At 38.4% G+C, this 13,566-nt stretch overlaps 1 protein-coding gene across 3 annotated transcripts in view; it reads left to right on the top strand.

Annotated features, from left to right (window-relative positions):
* ERBB4 (erb-b2 receptor tyrosine kinase 4) overlaps window positions 1-13,566 on the top strand; it is a 1,296,210-nt gene that overhangs the window by 1,227,663 nt on the left and 54,981 nt on the right. For all 3 annotated transcript variants that reach the window (XM_060410398.1, XM_042244993.2, XM_060410397.1), the window contains exon 21: window positions 11,204-11,359. In XM_060410398.1, coding sequence (XP_060266381.1) covers window positions 11,204-11,359 — 156 coding nt within the window. The remainder of the gene's footprint in view (window positions 1-11,203; window positions 11,360-13,566) is intronic.

Here is a 13,566-nt window from a genome sequence, read left to right as displayed (position 1 = left end):
CATACACGGTCATAAAGTGTGATGATTAAGATTGTTGCCTTTGGAGTGCTTGCAATCAATTCTTGGTTCTCCTAGGCTTTGCCATACACTCTTGGGAAAGTATTTTATTTCTTTGTGGATCAGCTTCCCTATCTTAAAATGGAAATAATAGTAACACAGGTCTCACTGAGTTCTTGTGAATTCCTGTACATATGCACCTAAAACAGTCCCCTGGCCTTGAGTGTGTATGTAAATGTTAACTATTTCATAGATACAAACATTTATAATGATAATATACCCACTTATATTTTGTCCTTCCCATATGATTTCAGTGTTCTCAATCAACAAGAAATCTTTCCATATTGTATCTTCCACAGTGACCATTATTGTTTGTCTAGATTCTTCTGCATTTAAACTAGTACTGAAGAGAAAATAATTTATGTTGTAAAGCAAATTTATAGCATTTTACAAATAGTATTAATGTTATTTGCAGTGTCAAGAATATGGAGGTAAGTTTGGTATCCAGGAATAAACAGTAACAATGCTATATATGTGTTTATGTTTGTGAGTTCGTATGTATAATTTAGTGCGACTATGAGAACTAGATTATGTAGAGCAGCATGTTTGTTTCTAAAGTAAAACATGATCCTATTTAATATATGATACTATTTATATATTAGAAATGACATAAAACACTGGTTAGAAAATACAAATAAGACAAAGTAAGCATATACAGATTGAAAGGATATGTATTAAAAACATTATTGTGGGTATTTATGATGAATAAGAAATGGAATTGAGATAGAGGATACAGGGAAACAATAACAATAGTGTGCATGAAGTATGGAGTTTGGTTAGCTTAAAATTCTGAGAACTTGAGATCATAAAGGAAGAACAGTCACACACACGGCCTACAGTACCATGTGTTAAATAAATAATCTCAAATCCATTCTTCTTATGAAAGATACAATTCAACCACTGTAACAGAAAGAAAAGGCAGCCAGTTAAAATACCTGCTGGTTACTCAGCACTGTTGGGTATGGCAACTTCTGTTTTTCATTCTATGTGCCCCTGAATGTTCTTCTGCTCAGAGGAAGAAAAGCAGATTCACATGGTTGTCCCAGACGGGCTTGGCATTGATAGATTGGCTCCTAGAAAACAGTCTCTGAGAAAAGTTTTCATGTAGAGAGTTTGCATAAGTATTCTCAAGAACAACATCTATCAGACAGTGAAAAATCAACATGAGGTAGAAGGAAAAGTTCAACTATGGTAAAACTGCAACAAAGGGGAATAATTTGATCCCATAAAGTGTTCGGGAACTAGAATAGCACTTCATAGTTGTCCAGAGGAGGTATGTCCTTTGTAACTCAACATCAGCAAATAACTGGTTATGGTCTGCCTCCCATGAGAGGGTGAAACCCCTGGCAAAGCAGCATCCTTGTAGTTGGGTTGTGGAGTCACTGCCCCAAAACAAAGGCAGCTGAGATTAAAACCATCAGCAGTCAACACTCCCAGAGGCTGAGGTTATGAGAACTTGGGCATGAAGAGGTTTCTGGGTGCCACACGATAGCATCTACTACATGCATGTGTGTGTGTGTACACACACACATGCACAAACATATTATTGGAACCAAATTTGATAACTGTATTTCAAATAGCAACGTTTTCATCACACACTATTAAAATGACAGAAATTCAGTTGTCCTCAGTATTTCAAAATAATCTTAAGAACTTCAACCTGACCAAGTCTTGTGAAGATCATAGGTACAATTGGAAAACATGAAAATTAAACTTGAGTATCAATGCCAAGCCAGTCTGGGACAACCATGTGAATCTGCTTTTCTTCCTCTGAGCAGAATAATAGGAAGAACATTCAGGGGCACAGAGAATGAAAAACAGAAGTTGCCATACCCAACAGTGCTGAGTAACCAGCAGGTATTTTAACTGGCTGCCTTTTCTTTCTGTTACAGTGGTTGAATTGTGTCTTTCATAAGAAGGATGGATTTGAGATTATTTATTTAACACATGGTATTGTAGGATATTCAATGTTCTAGATGTTTTACAAATATTAAGGCATTGGATCTTCAAGACAATCCTCAGTTCAGTTCAGTTCAGTTCAGTCGCTCAGTCATGTCCGACTCTTTGCAACCCCATGAATCGCAGCACGCCAGGCCTCCCTGTCCATCACCAACTCCCAGAGTTCACTCAGACTCACGTCCATCGAGTCAGTGATGCCATCCAGCCATCTCATCCTCTGTCGTCCCCTTCTCCTCCTGCCCTCAATCCTTCCCAGCATCAGAGTCTTTTCCAATGAGTCAACTCTTTCCATGAGGTGGCCGAAGTACTGGAGTTTCAGCTTCAGCATCATTCCTTCCAAAGAAATCCCAGGGCTGATCTCCTTGAGAATGGACTGGTTGGATCTCCTTGCAGTCCAAGGGACTCTCAAGAGTCTTGTCCAACACCACAGTTCAAAAGCATCAATTCTTCGGTGCTCAGCTTTCTTCACAGTCCAACTCTCACATCCATACATGGCCACTGGAAAAACTGTATCCTCAGGGTAGATACTATTATTATCCCCATTTAGTGAAAAAAGAAAATAAAACACAAATAAATTGACCAAGGTCACACAGATAGTCAGTAGCCAGGGTTTAAACATTGGGTTGCACTAAACTGATTTTTACTAAAATGTATTCATGGTTCTCACTAAACATTTGAAGTGAAACAACTACTCTTCCTCTTTCTTTACTGTTCTCTGTGTCTATTATTGGCCACCATTTAATATTTCAGATGGATGTATTTTACAGTCCCATCTATCATGGAATAAAAATTTAAAGCTAGAAGACACCTCAGAGATCATTTAGGCCAATTTGTCACTTTTATAGAAGAGGTGAATTGAGTACCTGTGGCCGTAAACCTTTGTGAGCAGCCTGTCTGGGACTTCTTTCTTGTAACACTCAATTCTGTGTTCTTTCTACTGTGCCATGAACCAGCTTTGGCTGGTTGAAAAAGACTTAGTTGATTCAGTTACAGAGCCACCTTAGTTTCACTCCACACGCTATGTGGATAAAGTCAGTCACTTCATCCAGAAAAGTATTTTCCTTCCCTTGAACATGCTCATATCCTTTGCCCTAACAGTAGAGAGCATTAGAGTTAGATTTTTCTTTTTTCTCTCAAGGATAGAATTGCTTTCAGAAGGAAAGGTGGAAAAGAGGAGCAGTTCTCATTTGAAGATAGCTTTCTTGAAGCTCCCTGTTATTAAGAAAGCTTCAGGTCATTAGAATGAAATCAGAAAAAAAATGTACTCTTGCTAACTCCAGAGATGAATGCCTGTGAAGACTGACTACAGCTTAAAAATTTTAGCTCCACGCACGTGTTTGATGAAATTGTCGCCTGGCCTATATGTGGGAAGCAAATATTTATTGTCAGAAATAGTCTGGTCTCTCTTGACTTCCGTTAGCTTCCTGCAGCTGGTAAGAATACATTTTAACATTGGATTAAAGCATAATAGTGATGCATTTTTGCTAGCCAGCTGTGAGTCAGACATCATAAGGCTGAAAAGGTCATTGCCAATACTTCATCAACACCAATAGTTTTAAATTGTCAGTCACTGACTTTTTCCAATAGAGTAGTTTATATGAGTCAGTTCTAACCTGAGATTAAAACTTTAAATTCAATTATAATAAGATTATCCTTGGATTTTATATTAAAGTGCATTCCTGAAAGTCAAGAGTAAAATTTGACTTTCCCCTGTGAGCTTGTGTTTATTGACACATATTTTAAGAGGTAGAAGCAAAATAGAAAATAAGTAAGCAGTCTTTGAAAACACATTACAGCATTCAGAGCACGTATGAAAATGGTGAAGCTCTGAATGGTTTGAGTGGTAGTAAATTCTGAGTAGTTTGAGTAAAATCAGAACTGCAGCACTTGGATCAAGGAGTAGAAAAAAATGCCCCTAAAAGGTACGTGCTAAATTGCTTCAGTTATGTCTGACTCTATGGACTGTAGCCTGCCAGGCAGTTCTGTCCATGAGGATTCTCCAGGCAAGAATACTGGAATGGGTTGCCATTTCCTTCTTCAGGGGATCTTCCCAGGGATTGAACCAGTGTCTCTTATGTCTCTGGCATTGGCAGGTAGGTTATTTATCACTAGAGCCACCTGGGAAGCCCACCCCTAAAACACCTCTACCCAAAATATCCCTAAGTGCTGAGTGATAAAAGGCAAATACTTTGGTACAGAAAAGTTACTATTTTATTCACTCAAGGAAAATATCCTGCAGCACTGAAAAGTTTTTGACCTATACTGTTTATAACTTTTATCTTCACTAAATTCCTGAATCTGTGATATATTTATGGGAAGCACCAGATCTTTTATTAGATTCCTTACTGTTTCCTTCTCCTTATATGACAGCACCCTCAGGTGAACTGTTATTAAAATAATATCGTGAACAGTAATTATTCTGAAATTTTTAGCCACACATTATTTATGATGGGAAGTTATGGGTATATGTATCAGCATTTGCAAACATTTATTGAACACCCACTGTGATATATTAGTTGAAGCTCACAGATTTTCTAAAATGGGCAATTCAAGTTAATGAGGGTAAATGATTCTTATGCACTGGAACTGTTGATAACTATCAGTGGAACGACATTGTTTTTTCTATACTTACTACATATACTACTACTACTTAAGTAGTAACTTAACTACTTTACATACTATTTGATCATCACAACAACCTTTATGATAGGTGCTATTGTGGCTGTTTTAGAGAGGAAGAAGGTGAGCGATAGAGAGGTTAATCAACTCATTAGAGTCACATAGTTAGAATATGGCAGAGCTCTGGATTTTAGACAAGCAATCAACTCCAAAATTTATGCTAAAAGCCACTCCACCATCCTACATACCCTGTGACCATAGCGAGAATTAAGTTTCCAATTTACACAGTTTAACTTCTTGCTATATTATAAGAAATTCTATAATTTAGCAGAGTTTTAAATATAAAAGCAAACATGTCAGTCACCTTCATTATGCACTGAAATTCACAGAAACATTTGATGATATGTTTTTTCTGCAGAAGTACTAGGATCTTTTAAAACTATATGACATTACTATGTACATTCATTTCTGTATGCCCACGCTACCCAGTCATCCATCAAGAGAGGAGGTGGGCTTAAATGTGCAGACGTTGAGTCCCACACCAAGGGACCATATCCCAGTTCTACCACTCATTAAATACATGACTTGGAGCAAGTAACTTGACCTCTCTTATCAGGGTTTTCTCATATTTAGAATAGGGTAAAAGTAGTATGTCTCATGTTGTTTAGGTGCTCAGTTGTGTCCGACTCTTTTGCAATGCCATAGACTGTAGTCCACCAGGCTCCTCTGTTCAGGGGCTCTCCCAGGCAAGAATACTGGAGTGGATAGCCGTTTTTCTTCTTCAGGTGATCTTCCCAACCCAGGGATCAAACCTTCATCTCCTGCCTGTGTCTCCGGCACCGGAGGCAGATTCTTTACCACTGAGCCACTAGAGAAGTTAACCGACCTATGTAGACATGTTTAGTTCAATGCCTGCCATGTTCTAAGAACTCAATCAATATTAGCTGAGGCTGTTGTCAGTGTTAGTATTCCTATTATATAGTCCACCTGAGCTGGCAGGGCAAGGACATGGGAGTTTCTACAGAACAGAGTAAGAGGTTCCTTTTCAACCAAAGCAATTCAGTTCAGTTCAGTCACTCAGTCATGTTCCACTCTTTGCGACCCCATGGATGCACCACACCAGGCCTCCCTGTCCATCACCAACTCCCGGAGTCTACTCAAACTCATTTCCATTGAGTCAGTGATGCCATCCAACCATCTCATCCTCTGTCGTCCCCTTCTCCTCCCACCTTCAGTCTTTTCCAGCGTCAGGGTCTTTTCAAATGAGTCAGCTCTTCGCATCAGGTGGCCAAAGTACTGGAGTTTCAGCTTCAACATCTGTCCTTCCAGTGAGTATTCGGGACTGATTTCCTTTAGAATGGACTGGTTGCATCTCCTGGCATTCCAAAGCAATATCCCTCTATTATCTTCAGACTTCAAGAGACTTCAGTTTATTTTTGTTACTGATATTTCTAATAACTGTCTGCCCACTTAGTTGCATCATGCTCTGGTTTAAGGAGTGATTTTATTTTGAAGGAATCTAGAAAAGAATGTGATTCTAATGAGATCTGGTAAGAAAATCTTGTTCCAATGACTGTGATGTGAAGAAATCTATTGTGAAAAATCCACAGATTGCAACACTCCTATTCAGAACCTGAAATTAGAACTTAGGTGGCAGTCATGATTAATAAGTTGAAAGTGTTCATTTGTATGATGATGTTTCATAGTTACAAAGCAATAATTCAAACATTTTTTGATGATTTGATAATGAGACAGGTGCTTCTGTTTTTATCTCTTATAATCATGGTCAGATAGCTAAGAGAAACAGTAGAGATTACCATCTGGTTTCCTGAATTTAGTTCTCATTATTTTGAAGAAAATAATTTTTTTTTACAGACAAATTGTATTGAGGTTCAGGATAGTCTATCACCTGCTGAGGCTTTATGCATAGGATGTCAAAGATCTTTTGGAATTTTGAGGCCTTGCTTATACAGTCAATGTGTCATTAAAGTCTTAAGTTTCTTGTTGAATATTAGTTCCCTACTAGTAGAATATATATTTCTTACATATATTTACATTAGGATAATATCTAATTAAAGGGATCATTATCCACCTAAATTACAAAAGCACAGGCTTATTCTCAATTTACTCTCTTGATCATTGTACAGTCGTTTACCAAGGATGGTTATTTTATCATGTACCCTGAAATTTTCCTCTCCCTAGTTCCCTCTGGCCTAGTTTAGTTGAAGATTCAGACATTCATATAGGAGCTGGTGACTACCATAAACAAATAAAGACTGAATTCTTGAAAATGATAGTGAGTAGTAGGATCCTAGCAAACTGGGGACCAAATGCCCTTCAAGAGCATAGCCAGTAACTAACTAAATAGGATATATGAAACTCATTCAGTGTCGGCATACAAAAATGGGATAGCTCATGGGTGGTCAGTTTACAACCTTTATTTTACACTCTCCTCACTTTTCTCCTGTAATGTGGCAGTGACTCCTGACTTTAGCTATAGTTGTGTGTAATCCAGCCTCTATACTGGCACCAGGTGGTATTTTTTTAGGCTCCAGTGATAATTGTGTCACTCTCCTCTTAAAAAGAGGGCATCGCCACATTGAATGCTGCATAAAATGCAAAGGTCAAATTCTCTATCATGATTTATAAAGGGTCCTTCTTGGATCTAGCCTCTTACTCTATTTTCAGTCTCATCACCCACCATATGCATAATACTTCAGAAATACAAAGTTACGTAACTTTGTCCAAGCATGCTACGCTATCAATTCTCCTGGGCTTGTTCTTACTGCAATTTTCCCCTACCTTGTCCAACTGGTGGACAGCCATCCTTAAAGCTTTACTTAGGCCATAGTACCTCTCTGAAGCCTCCCTGCTCATGCACACTTGCTAGACTATACAACAGATGGTCCTCAAAATACAGCTCTCCTTAGGTGCCTTCCACACGTCACCGATCTGGTCAAGTTTTTACTCCATATCTGCCCACTTTATTAATTAGCTTCTATCCTCTAATGCACAAACCTTCTCTGACTCTCTTTCGTCTTTCTGGTGTCTGGCAGAGTACTTGGCATATAGTATGTGTTCTGTCATTGTGTGTGGATCTGAATATCAGCTTCTTGCCAACATGCTTTCCATATTCTGTTATGAAGATGGTAAGAAAAAGAATGATGAATGTTTTTGTGAACACTTCGTACAGGGACAAAATTATCAAACAGACTTTATCTCCAAGGCGATGACTGTTTTTATTAATTCTTTAAAGCATTCAGAGGTTTTATGTTTTCATGTTCACTTTATTCTAGAAGGAAATGGAGAAGGAAATGGCAACCCACTCCAGTATTCATGCCTAGAGAATCCCATGGACGGAGGAGCTTGGTGGGCTACAGTCCACGGGTCGCAAAGAGTCGGACGCGACTGAGCGACTCCACTTCACTTTATTCTAGAAATCTCCAAGTTGGCATGATCAAGGAGAAGGCACTGTTTAGGAAAGAGGACAAAGCTCCCATAAATCCCAGATGTGGATTGATTTCAGAAAACACTAATACATATGATGTCACCCAACTGCTGACTGATTGAACCATATCAGGCAGTATCTGCACTGGTTGTGTTTAATGGGCATTTATATAGTGCTCGGCTCATGATGCTGCTTGAAGCAATATTCTCTTTCCACTACACCGAGTATACGGAGAATACGGTTCATAATTTTTTGACCTCTCTGATTTATATGTCTGTTAACCACAGCTTTTGTTTGATGTCAGAAACCATTAATCCTTTAAAGTCCTGCAGTTGTAATGTTAACTGCCAGCAGCATTGATTTGCAATTGGCATGAGAGTGTGCTTCAACCATTTTATAACACTTCTGATTTGTTCTCACCACTGAAATCCTCAAATATAGAATTTTCCCTTACTCTTCAACAAAAATATGCTCACTCAAACAAAGGATGAGCACTCTAATATAGACCTTTGAGTTCATTTCCTTGGTTTTGCTTCAACCTTTTAGTTAGGCTAGTGTTTCATGACTCTTGGCTTCCCTATTGATGAAATACAATGAACAGCTATTGTTACTGGATTATTTTTTACTTGTCCATAATCTAATATACATGCTATGTATACATATAACACATATGTATGCATATGCATGAGCTTCCATGGTGGCTCAGTGGTAAAGAACATGTCTGCCAATGCAGAAAATGTGGGTTCAATATGACTGAGTCAGGAAGATTCCTGAAGAAGGAAATGGCAACCTGTTCCAGTATTCTTGCCTGGGAAATCCCATGGACAGAGGAGGCCGGCAAGCTACACTCCATGGGGTCTCAAAACACTCAGACATGACTTAACAACTAAACAACAACAAACAGTACACATATGTACATATACATATGTGTGTGTGTGTATTGGGGGAAAATCCAGTTATATCTCTTGTTGGCAATCAGCAATACACTATTTTTAATTACATATATGTTTTATGAAGAAAACATTAAAGGCTAATTTGAAGGTCTTTATAAATGATGTACTTTCACTTGTGAGTTCTCATAGTGACTACTAATGTCATCAAAACCAATTTTTAAATTATAGGCTTTTAATTGGGGGCAGGAGGAGAAGGGGACGACAGAGGATGAGATGGCTGGCTGGCATCACTGACTTGATAGATGTGAGTCTGAGTGAACTCCAGGAGTTGGTGATAGACAGGGAGGCCTGGCATGCTGTGATTCATGGGGTCGCAAAGAGTCAGACACGACTGAACAACTGAACTGAACTGAATGCCCCTAGGGTATATTTCATTTTTTGCATAATTGATAAGAATAAGGGCTTCCCAAGTGGCACTAGTGGTAAAGAACCTACCTGCCAATGCAAGAGACACAAGAGATGTGGGATTGATGCCTGGGTCAGGAAGATTCCCCTGGAAAAGGGTATGGCAACTGATTCCAGTATTCTTGCCTGGAAAATCTCATGGACAGAGGAGCCTGGTGGGTTACAGTCCACAGGGTCATAGAGAGTTGGACATGACTGAAGCAACTTAGCATGCACACAAGAAGAATAATATAATTCTCAGCCTTGATAGAATCTATAATGGTGATTTTTGCCTCCATTAAACCTTTATATGAAATACTTTTGAAAAGTATGGATAGCTGAATTTTTTTGGAGTGGGTGTATGGGGGAAGATGACATGAAACAAGATATTGAGAAGAAAACAAAAATATGTGGGTCAGTCCAAATACATGATCAGTTCAGTTCAGTTGCTCAGTTGTATCTGACACTTTGCAGCCCCATGAATCACAGCATGCCAGGCTTCCCTGTCCATCACTAACTCCAGGAGTTCACTCAACTCATGTCCATCGAGTCAGTGATGCCATCCCTCCATCTTATCCTGTGTCGTCCCCTTCTCCTCCTGACCCCAATCCCTCCCAGCATCAGGGTCTTTTCCAATGAGTCAACTCTTCACATGAGGTGGCCAAAGTATTGGAGTTTCAGCTTTAGCATCAGTACTTCAAATGAACACCCAGGATTGGTCTCCTTTAGAATGGACTGGTTGGATCTCTTTGCAGTCCAAGGGACTCTCAAGAGTCTTCTCCAACACCACAGTTCAAAAGCATCAATTCTTCAGTGCTCAGCTTTCTTCACAGTCCAACTCTCACATCCATACATGACCACTGGAAAAACCATATCTTTGACTGGACAGACCTTTGTTGGCAAAGTAATGTCTCTGCTTTTTAATATGCTGTCTAGGTTGGTCATAACTTTCCTTCCAAGAAGTAAGTGTCTTTTAATTTCATGGCTGCAATCACTATCTGCAGTGATTTTGGAGCCCCAAAAAACAAATTCTGACACTGTTTCCACTGTTTCCCCATCCATTTCCCATGAAGTGATGGGACCAGATGCCATGATCTTTGTTTCTGAATGTTGAGCTTTAAGCTGACTTTTTCACTCTCCTCTTTCACTTTCATCAAGAGGCTTTTTAGTTCCTCTTCACTTTCTACCATAAGGGTGGTGTCATCTGCATATCCGAGGTTATTGATATTTCTTTCAGCAATCCTGATTCCAGCTTGTGCTTCTTCCAGCCCAGCGTTTCTCATGATGTACTCTGCATAGAAGTTAAATAAGCAGGGTGACAATATACAGCCTTGACATACTCCTTTTCCTATTTGGAACCAGTCTGTTCCATGTCCAGTTCTAACTGTTGCTTCCTGACTTGCATATAGGTTTCTCAAGAGTCAGGTCATGTGGTCTGGTAGTCTCATCTCTTTCCATTAGCCAGTCTATTAGGACACTTTCATTCTCACTAATGAAAGTGTTTGCAAAAGAATATAAAGTACCTGGGGGAAAAATGATCTAACAATGAGCTCATGTGCAGGTAATCCATTCTGCTTTTATAAGGCTTTTGGGAATAAAAGCCAAAGCTATTTGTGGTTTGCTTTTTAACATCTGCCTTTTCCCTAATTTTGGAAATATTATCAAATTTTTACATCACTTAGAGAAATCAAGCACTTACACCTGAAAGCTAGGAAACTCCTTTTTTTGACAATGGAAAACCCTAGGCATTAACTGCTTCTTTGGGAAATTTGGTGTTTTTCAGGGAATGATGTACCTGGAAGAAAGACGGCTTGTTCATCGGGACTTAGCAGCCCGTAATGTCTTAGTGAAATCTCCAAACCATGTGAAAATCACGGATTTTGGACTAGCAAGACTCTTGGAAGGAGATGAAAAAGAGTATAATGCTGATGGAGGAAAGGTGAATATCTTTTTGAGAGCAATATTACTTGAAAATATACTGTAATATCCTTTTATCTCCTTATATGTTATAGAAAGAAGCCAACAAACCTGAGGTTTAAGAGATTATAAAATCTTAGTTCTACTGTTTGCCTTCTCTCCTACCCACAGTAATATATATATATATATATATATATATATATATATATATACACATACATACACACACATACATACATACACATACACACATACATATATATACACAACTATATATACATATAGTTGTATACATGTACATACACATACATACACATATATATTAATAGAATATTTTAAAAATATATATAGTATGTATTACCAACTTCCATTTCTCAAAAGTAGCTAAAATATGATGAGTGTCTGGATCCAAGTGGTCTTTATGTCAGTTCTAATGGGGAGTGGGTAGCTCCCAAGAAACTCTAAAGATTACATTTTAATCGAGGGCAATATAAATTGTTTCATTGATCGTACTAATTTAAGACTATCACAAAGAGATCAGAGAAGTACTTCTCTCTCATAGACTAGAGAGAAGTCTTGCTACTACCAAGAATCATAGATATTGGAAAGCTGAACATTCTATTTAACTTCTAATTCTCCTGTAGCAAAAGCAACAGATTGCTCTTATCTGGCTCGGTTTTTTGGTTTGTTTGTTTTCATTATAGCATATGATTTACCAGTTTATTTATTGGATTGACCAAAAAGTTCATTTTGCTTTAAGTAAAAATTAAAGACACATTTTTCATTTTCACTAAGACTTTTATTGAACAAAGTATTCACTAATCAGGACTTCCCTAGTGGCTCAGTGTTAAAGAATCAGCCTGCAATGCATGAGACTCAGGTTTGATCTCTGGGTTGGGAAGATCCCTTGGAGAAGGAAATGGTAACCCACTTCAGTATTCTTACATGCGAAATTCCATGGACAGAGGAGCCTGGTGAGCTACAGTCCATGAGGTCCCAAGAGTTGGACATGACTTAGCAACTAAACAACAACAGTAACAGAAACTCACTAAGCAAAAGAACTTTTTGGTCAAGCCAGTATTCTCTGACTCCCTCTACTAGAATGTCAACCATTCTACCCGAAGGAACAGTGCCACTGCCTCTTCTAACTTTTCTGACTCTCCACCCACAAGCCCTGCCTGGCAGCTGTCTTTCTGCCCCTCTCATTCACCATATGGGGTCTCAATCCATGCCTTAGTTCCAGTTCTTATCTTTCTTCATTAACCCACAGTTTAGCTTGTTATTTTTGGCTAACTATTGAGGATACCTCCTCTTCATGTGGAGGCTTATCTAGCTTGGCCTGGATAAACTTACATCAGAAGAGACCAAATCAAATCAGCAGATGCAGCCTTAGCCTATAAGTGCATGCTAACAAAGACAAGTAATTAATGTGTCAGGTAAATATGTTTATTATTTGCCTTTACTCATCATGGCTCATCCAGATGCATATTATAATCATTTTACAGTGACAGGCCTCCAAATGCTAAACATTGATTTTTATACTAAAAGCTTATAAATAAAACTATATATATTTAAATCTTATCACAAACACAAAGCAAAACACAACATGTATATTTTTTAAATCTTCAGTTTTGTAGCTTTCTCTGGGTTTCCCTTGATTTTATTAGCCTATTTTGCTTATTTACTACAAATTGCAGCCATTTGAGACCACAGCTTTGAAATTCACTACAGCACTGCACCGAAGTAGAAGTCTATAAATCACATGACTTCACTTGTCTTGAGAACATACAGCTGTAAGATTTGTCTAAAGCAAGATTCATTAGAGCTTTAAATGCCTAGTAACCATTAAGTCTTTATCAAGCCACCTGTGATTTAAACTTACTTCTTTAACAGTGTCTGTAGTCCATAAAGTCGGCTAACTCCTTGCCCATAGGGAAATTACTTTCAATGTGTCTTCTGTTCCCTTTCACTGAATACCATGATTCTGTCACTGAGTTACCTTGGTGTCACCTTGGTGAGCAGCCAACCTCATGATTTCAAAGGCCTATTTAGTTTTAAGCTTTCAACTGTGAGGTAGAAGTGTTTATCTTTATTCCATAGAATCTAATTATATTCCCAGTTCTATAACACTGCCCTTCGTAGTTGAAACTTGTTCTGCTGACCCATCAGCAGCAGGGTATGTGAGCTGAGTCGCTTTTCTTACAGTGATGATGGATTTGTACTGATCCT

The sequence above is a fragment of the Ovis aries genome, chromosome 2 (genome assembly GCF_016772045.2).
Source record: "Ovis aries strain OAR_USU_Benz2616 breed Rambouillet chromosome 2, ARS-UI_Ramb_v3.0, whole genome shotgun sequence".
Taxonomy (NCBI): domain Eukaryota; kingdom Metazoa; phylum Chordata; class Mammalia; order Artiodactyla; family Bovidae; genus Ovis; species Ovis aries.
This window is presented reverse-complemented; position numbering and strand designations above follow the sequence as displayed.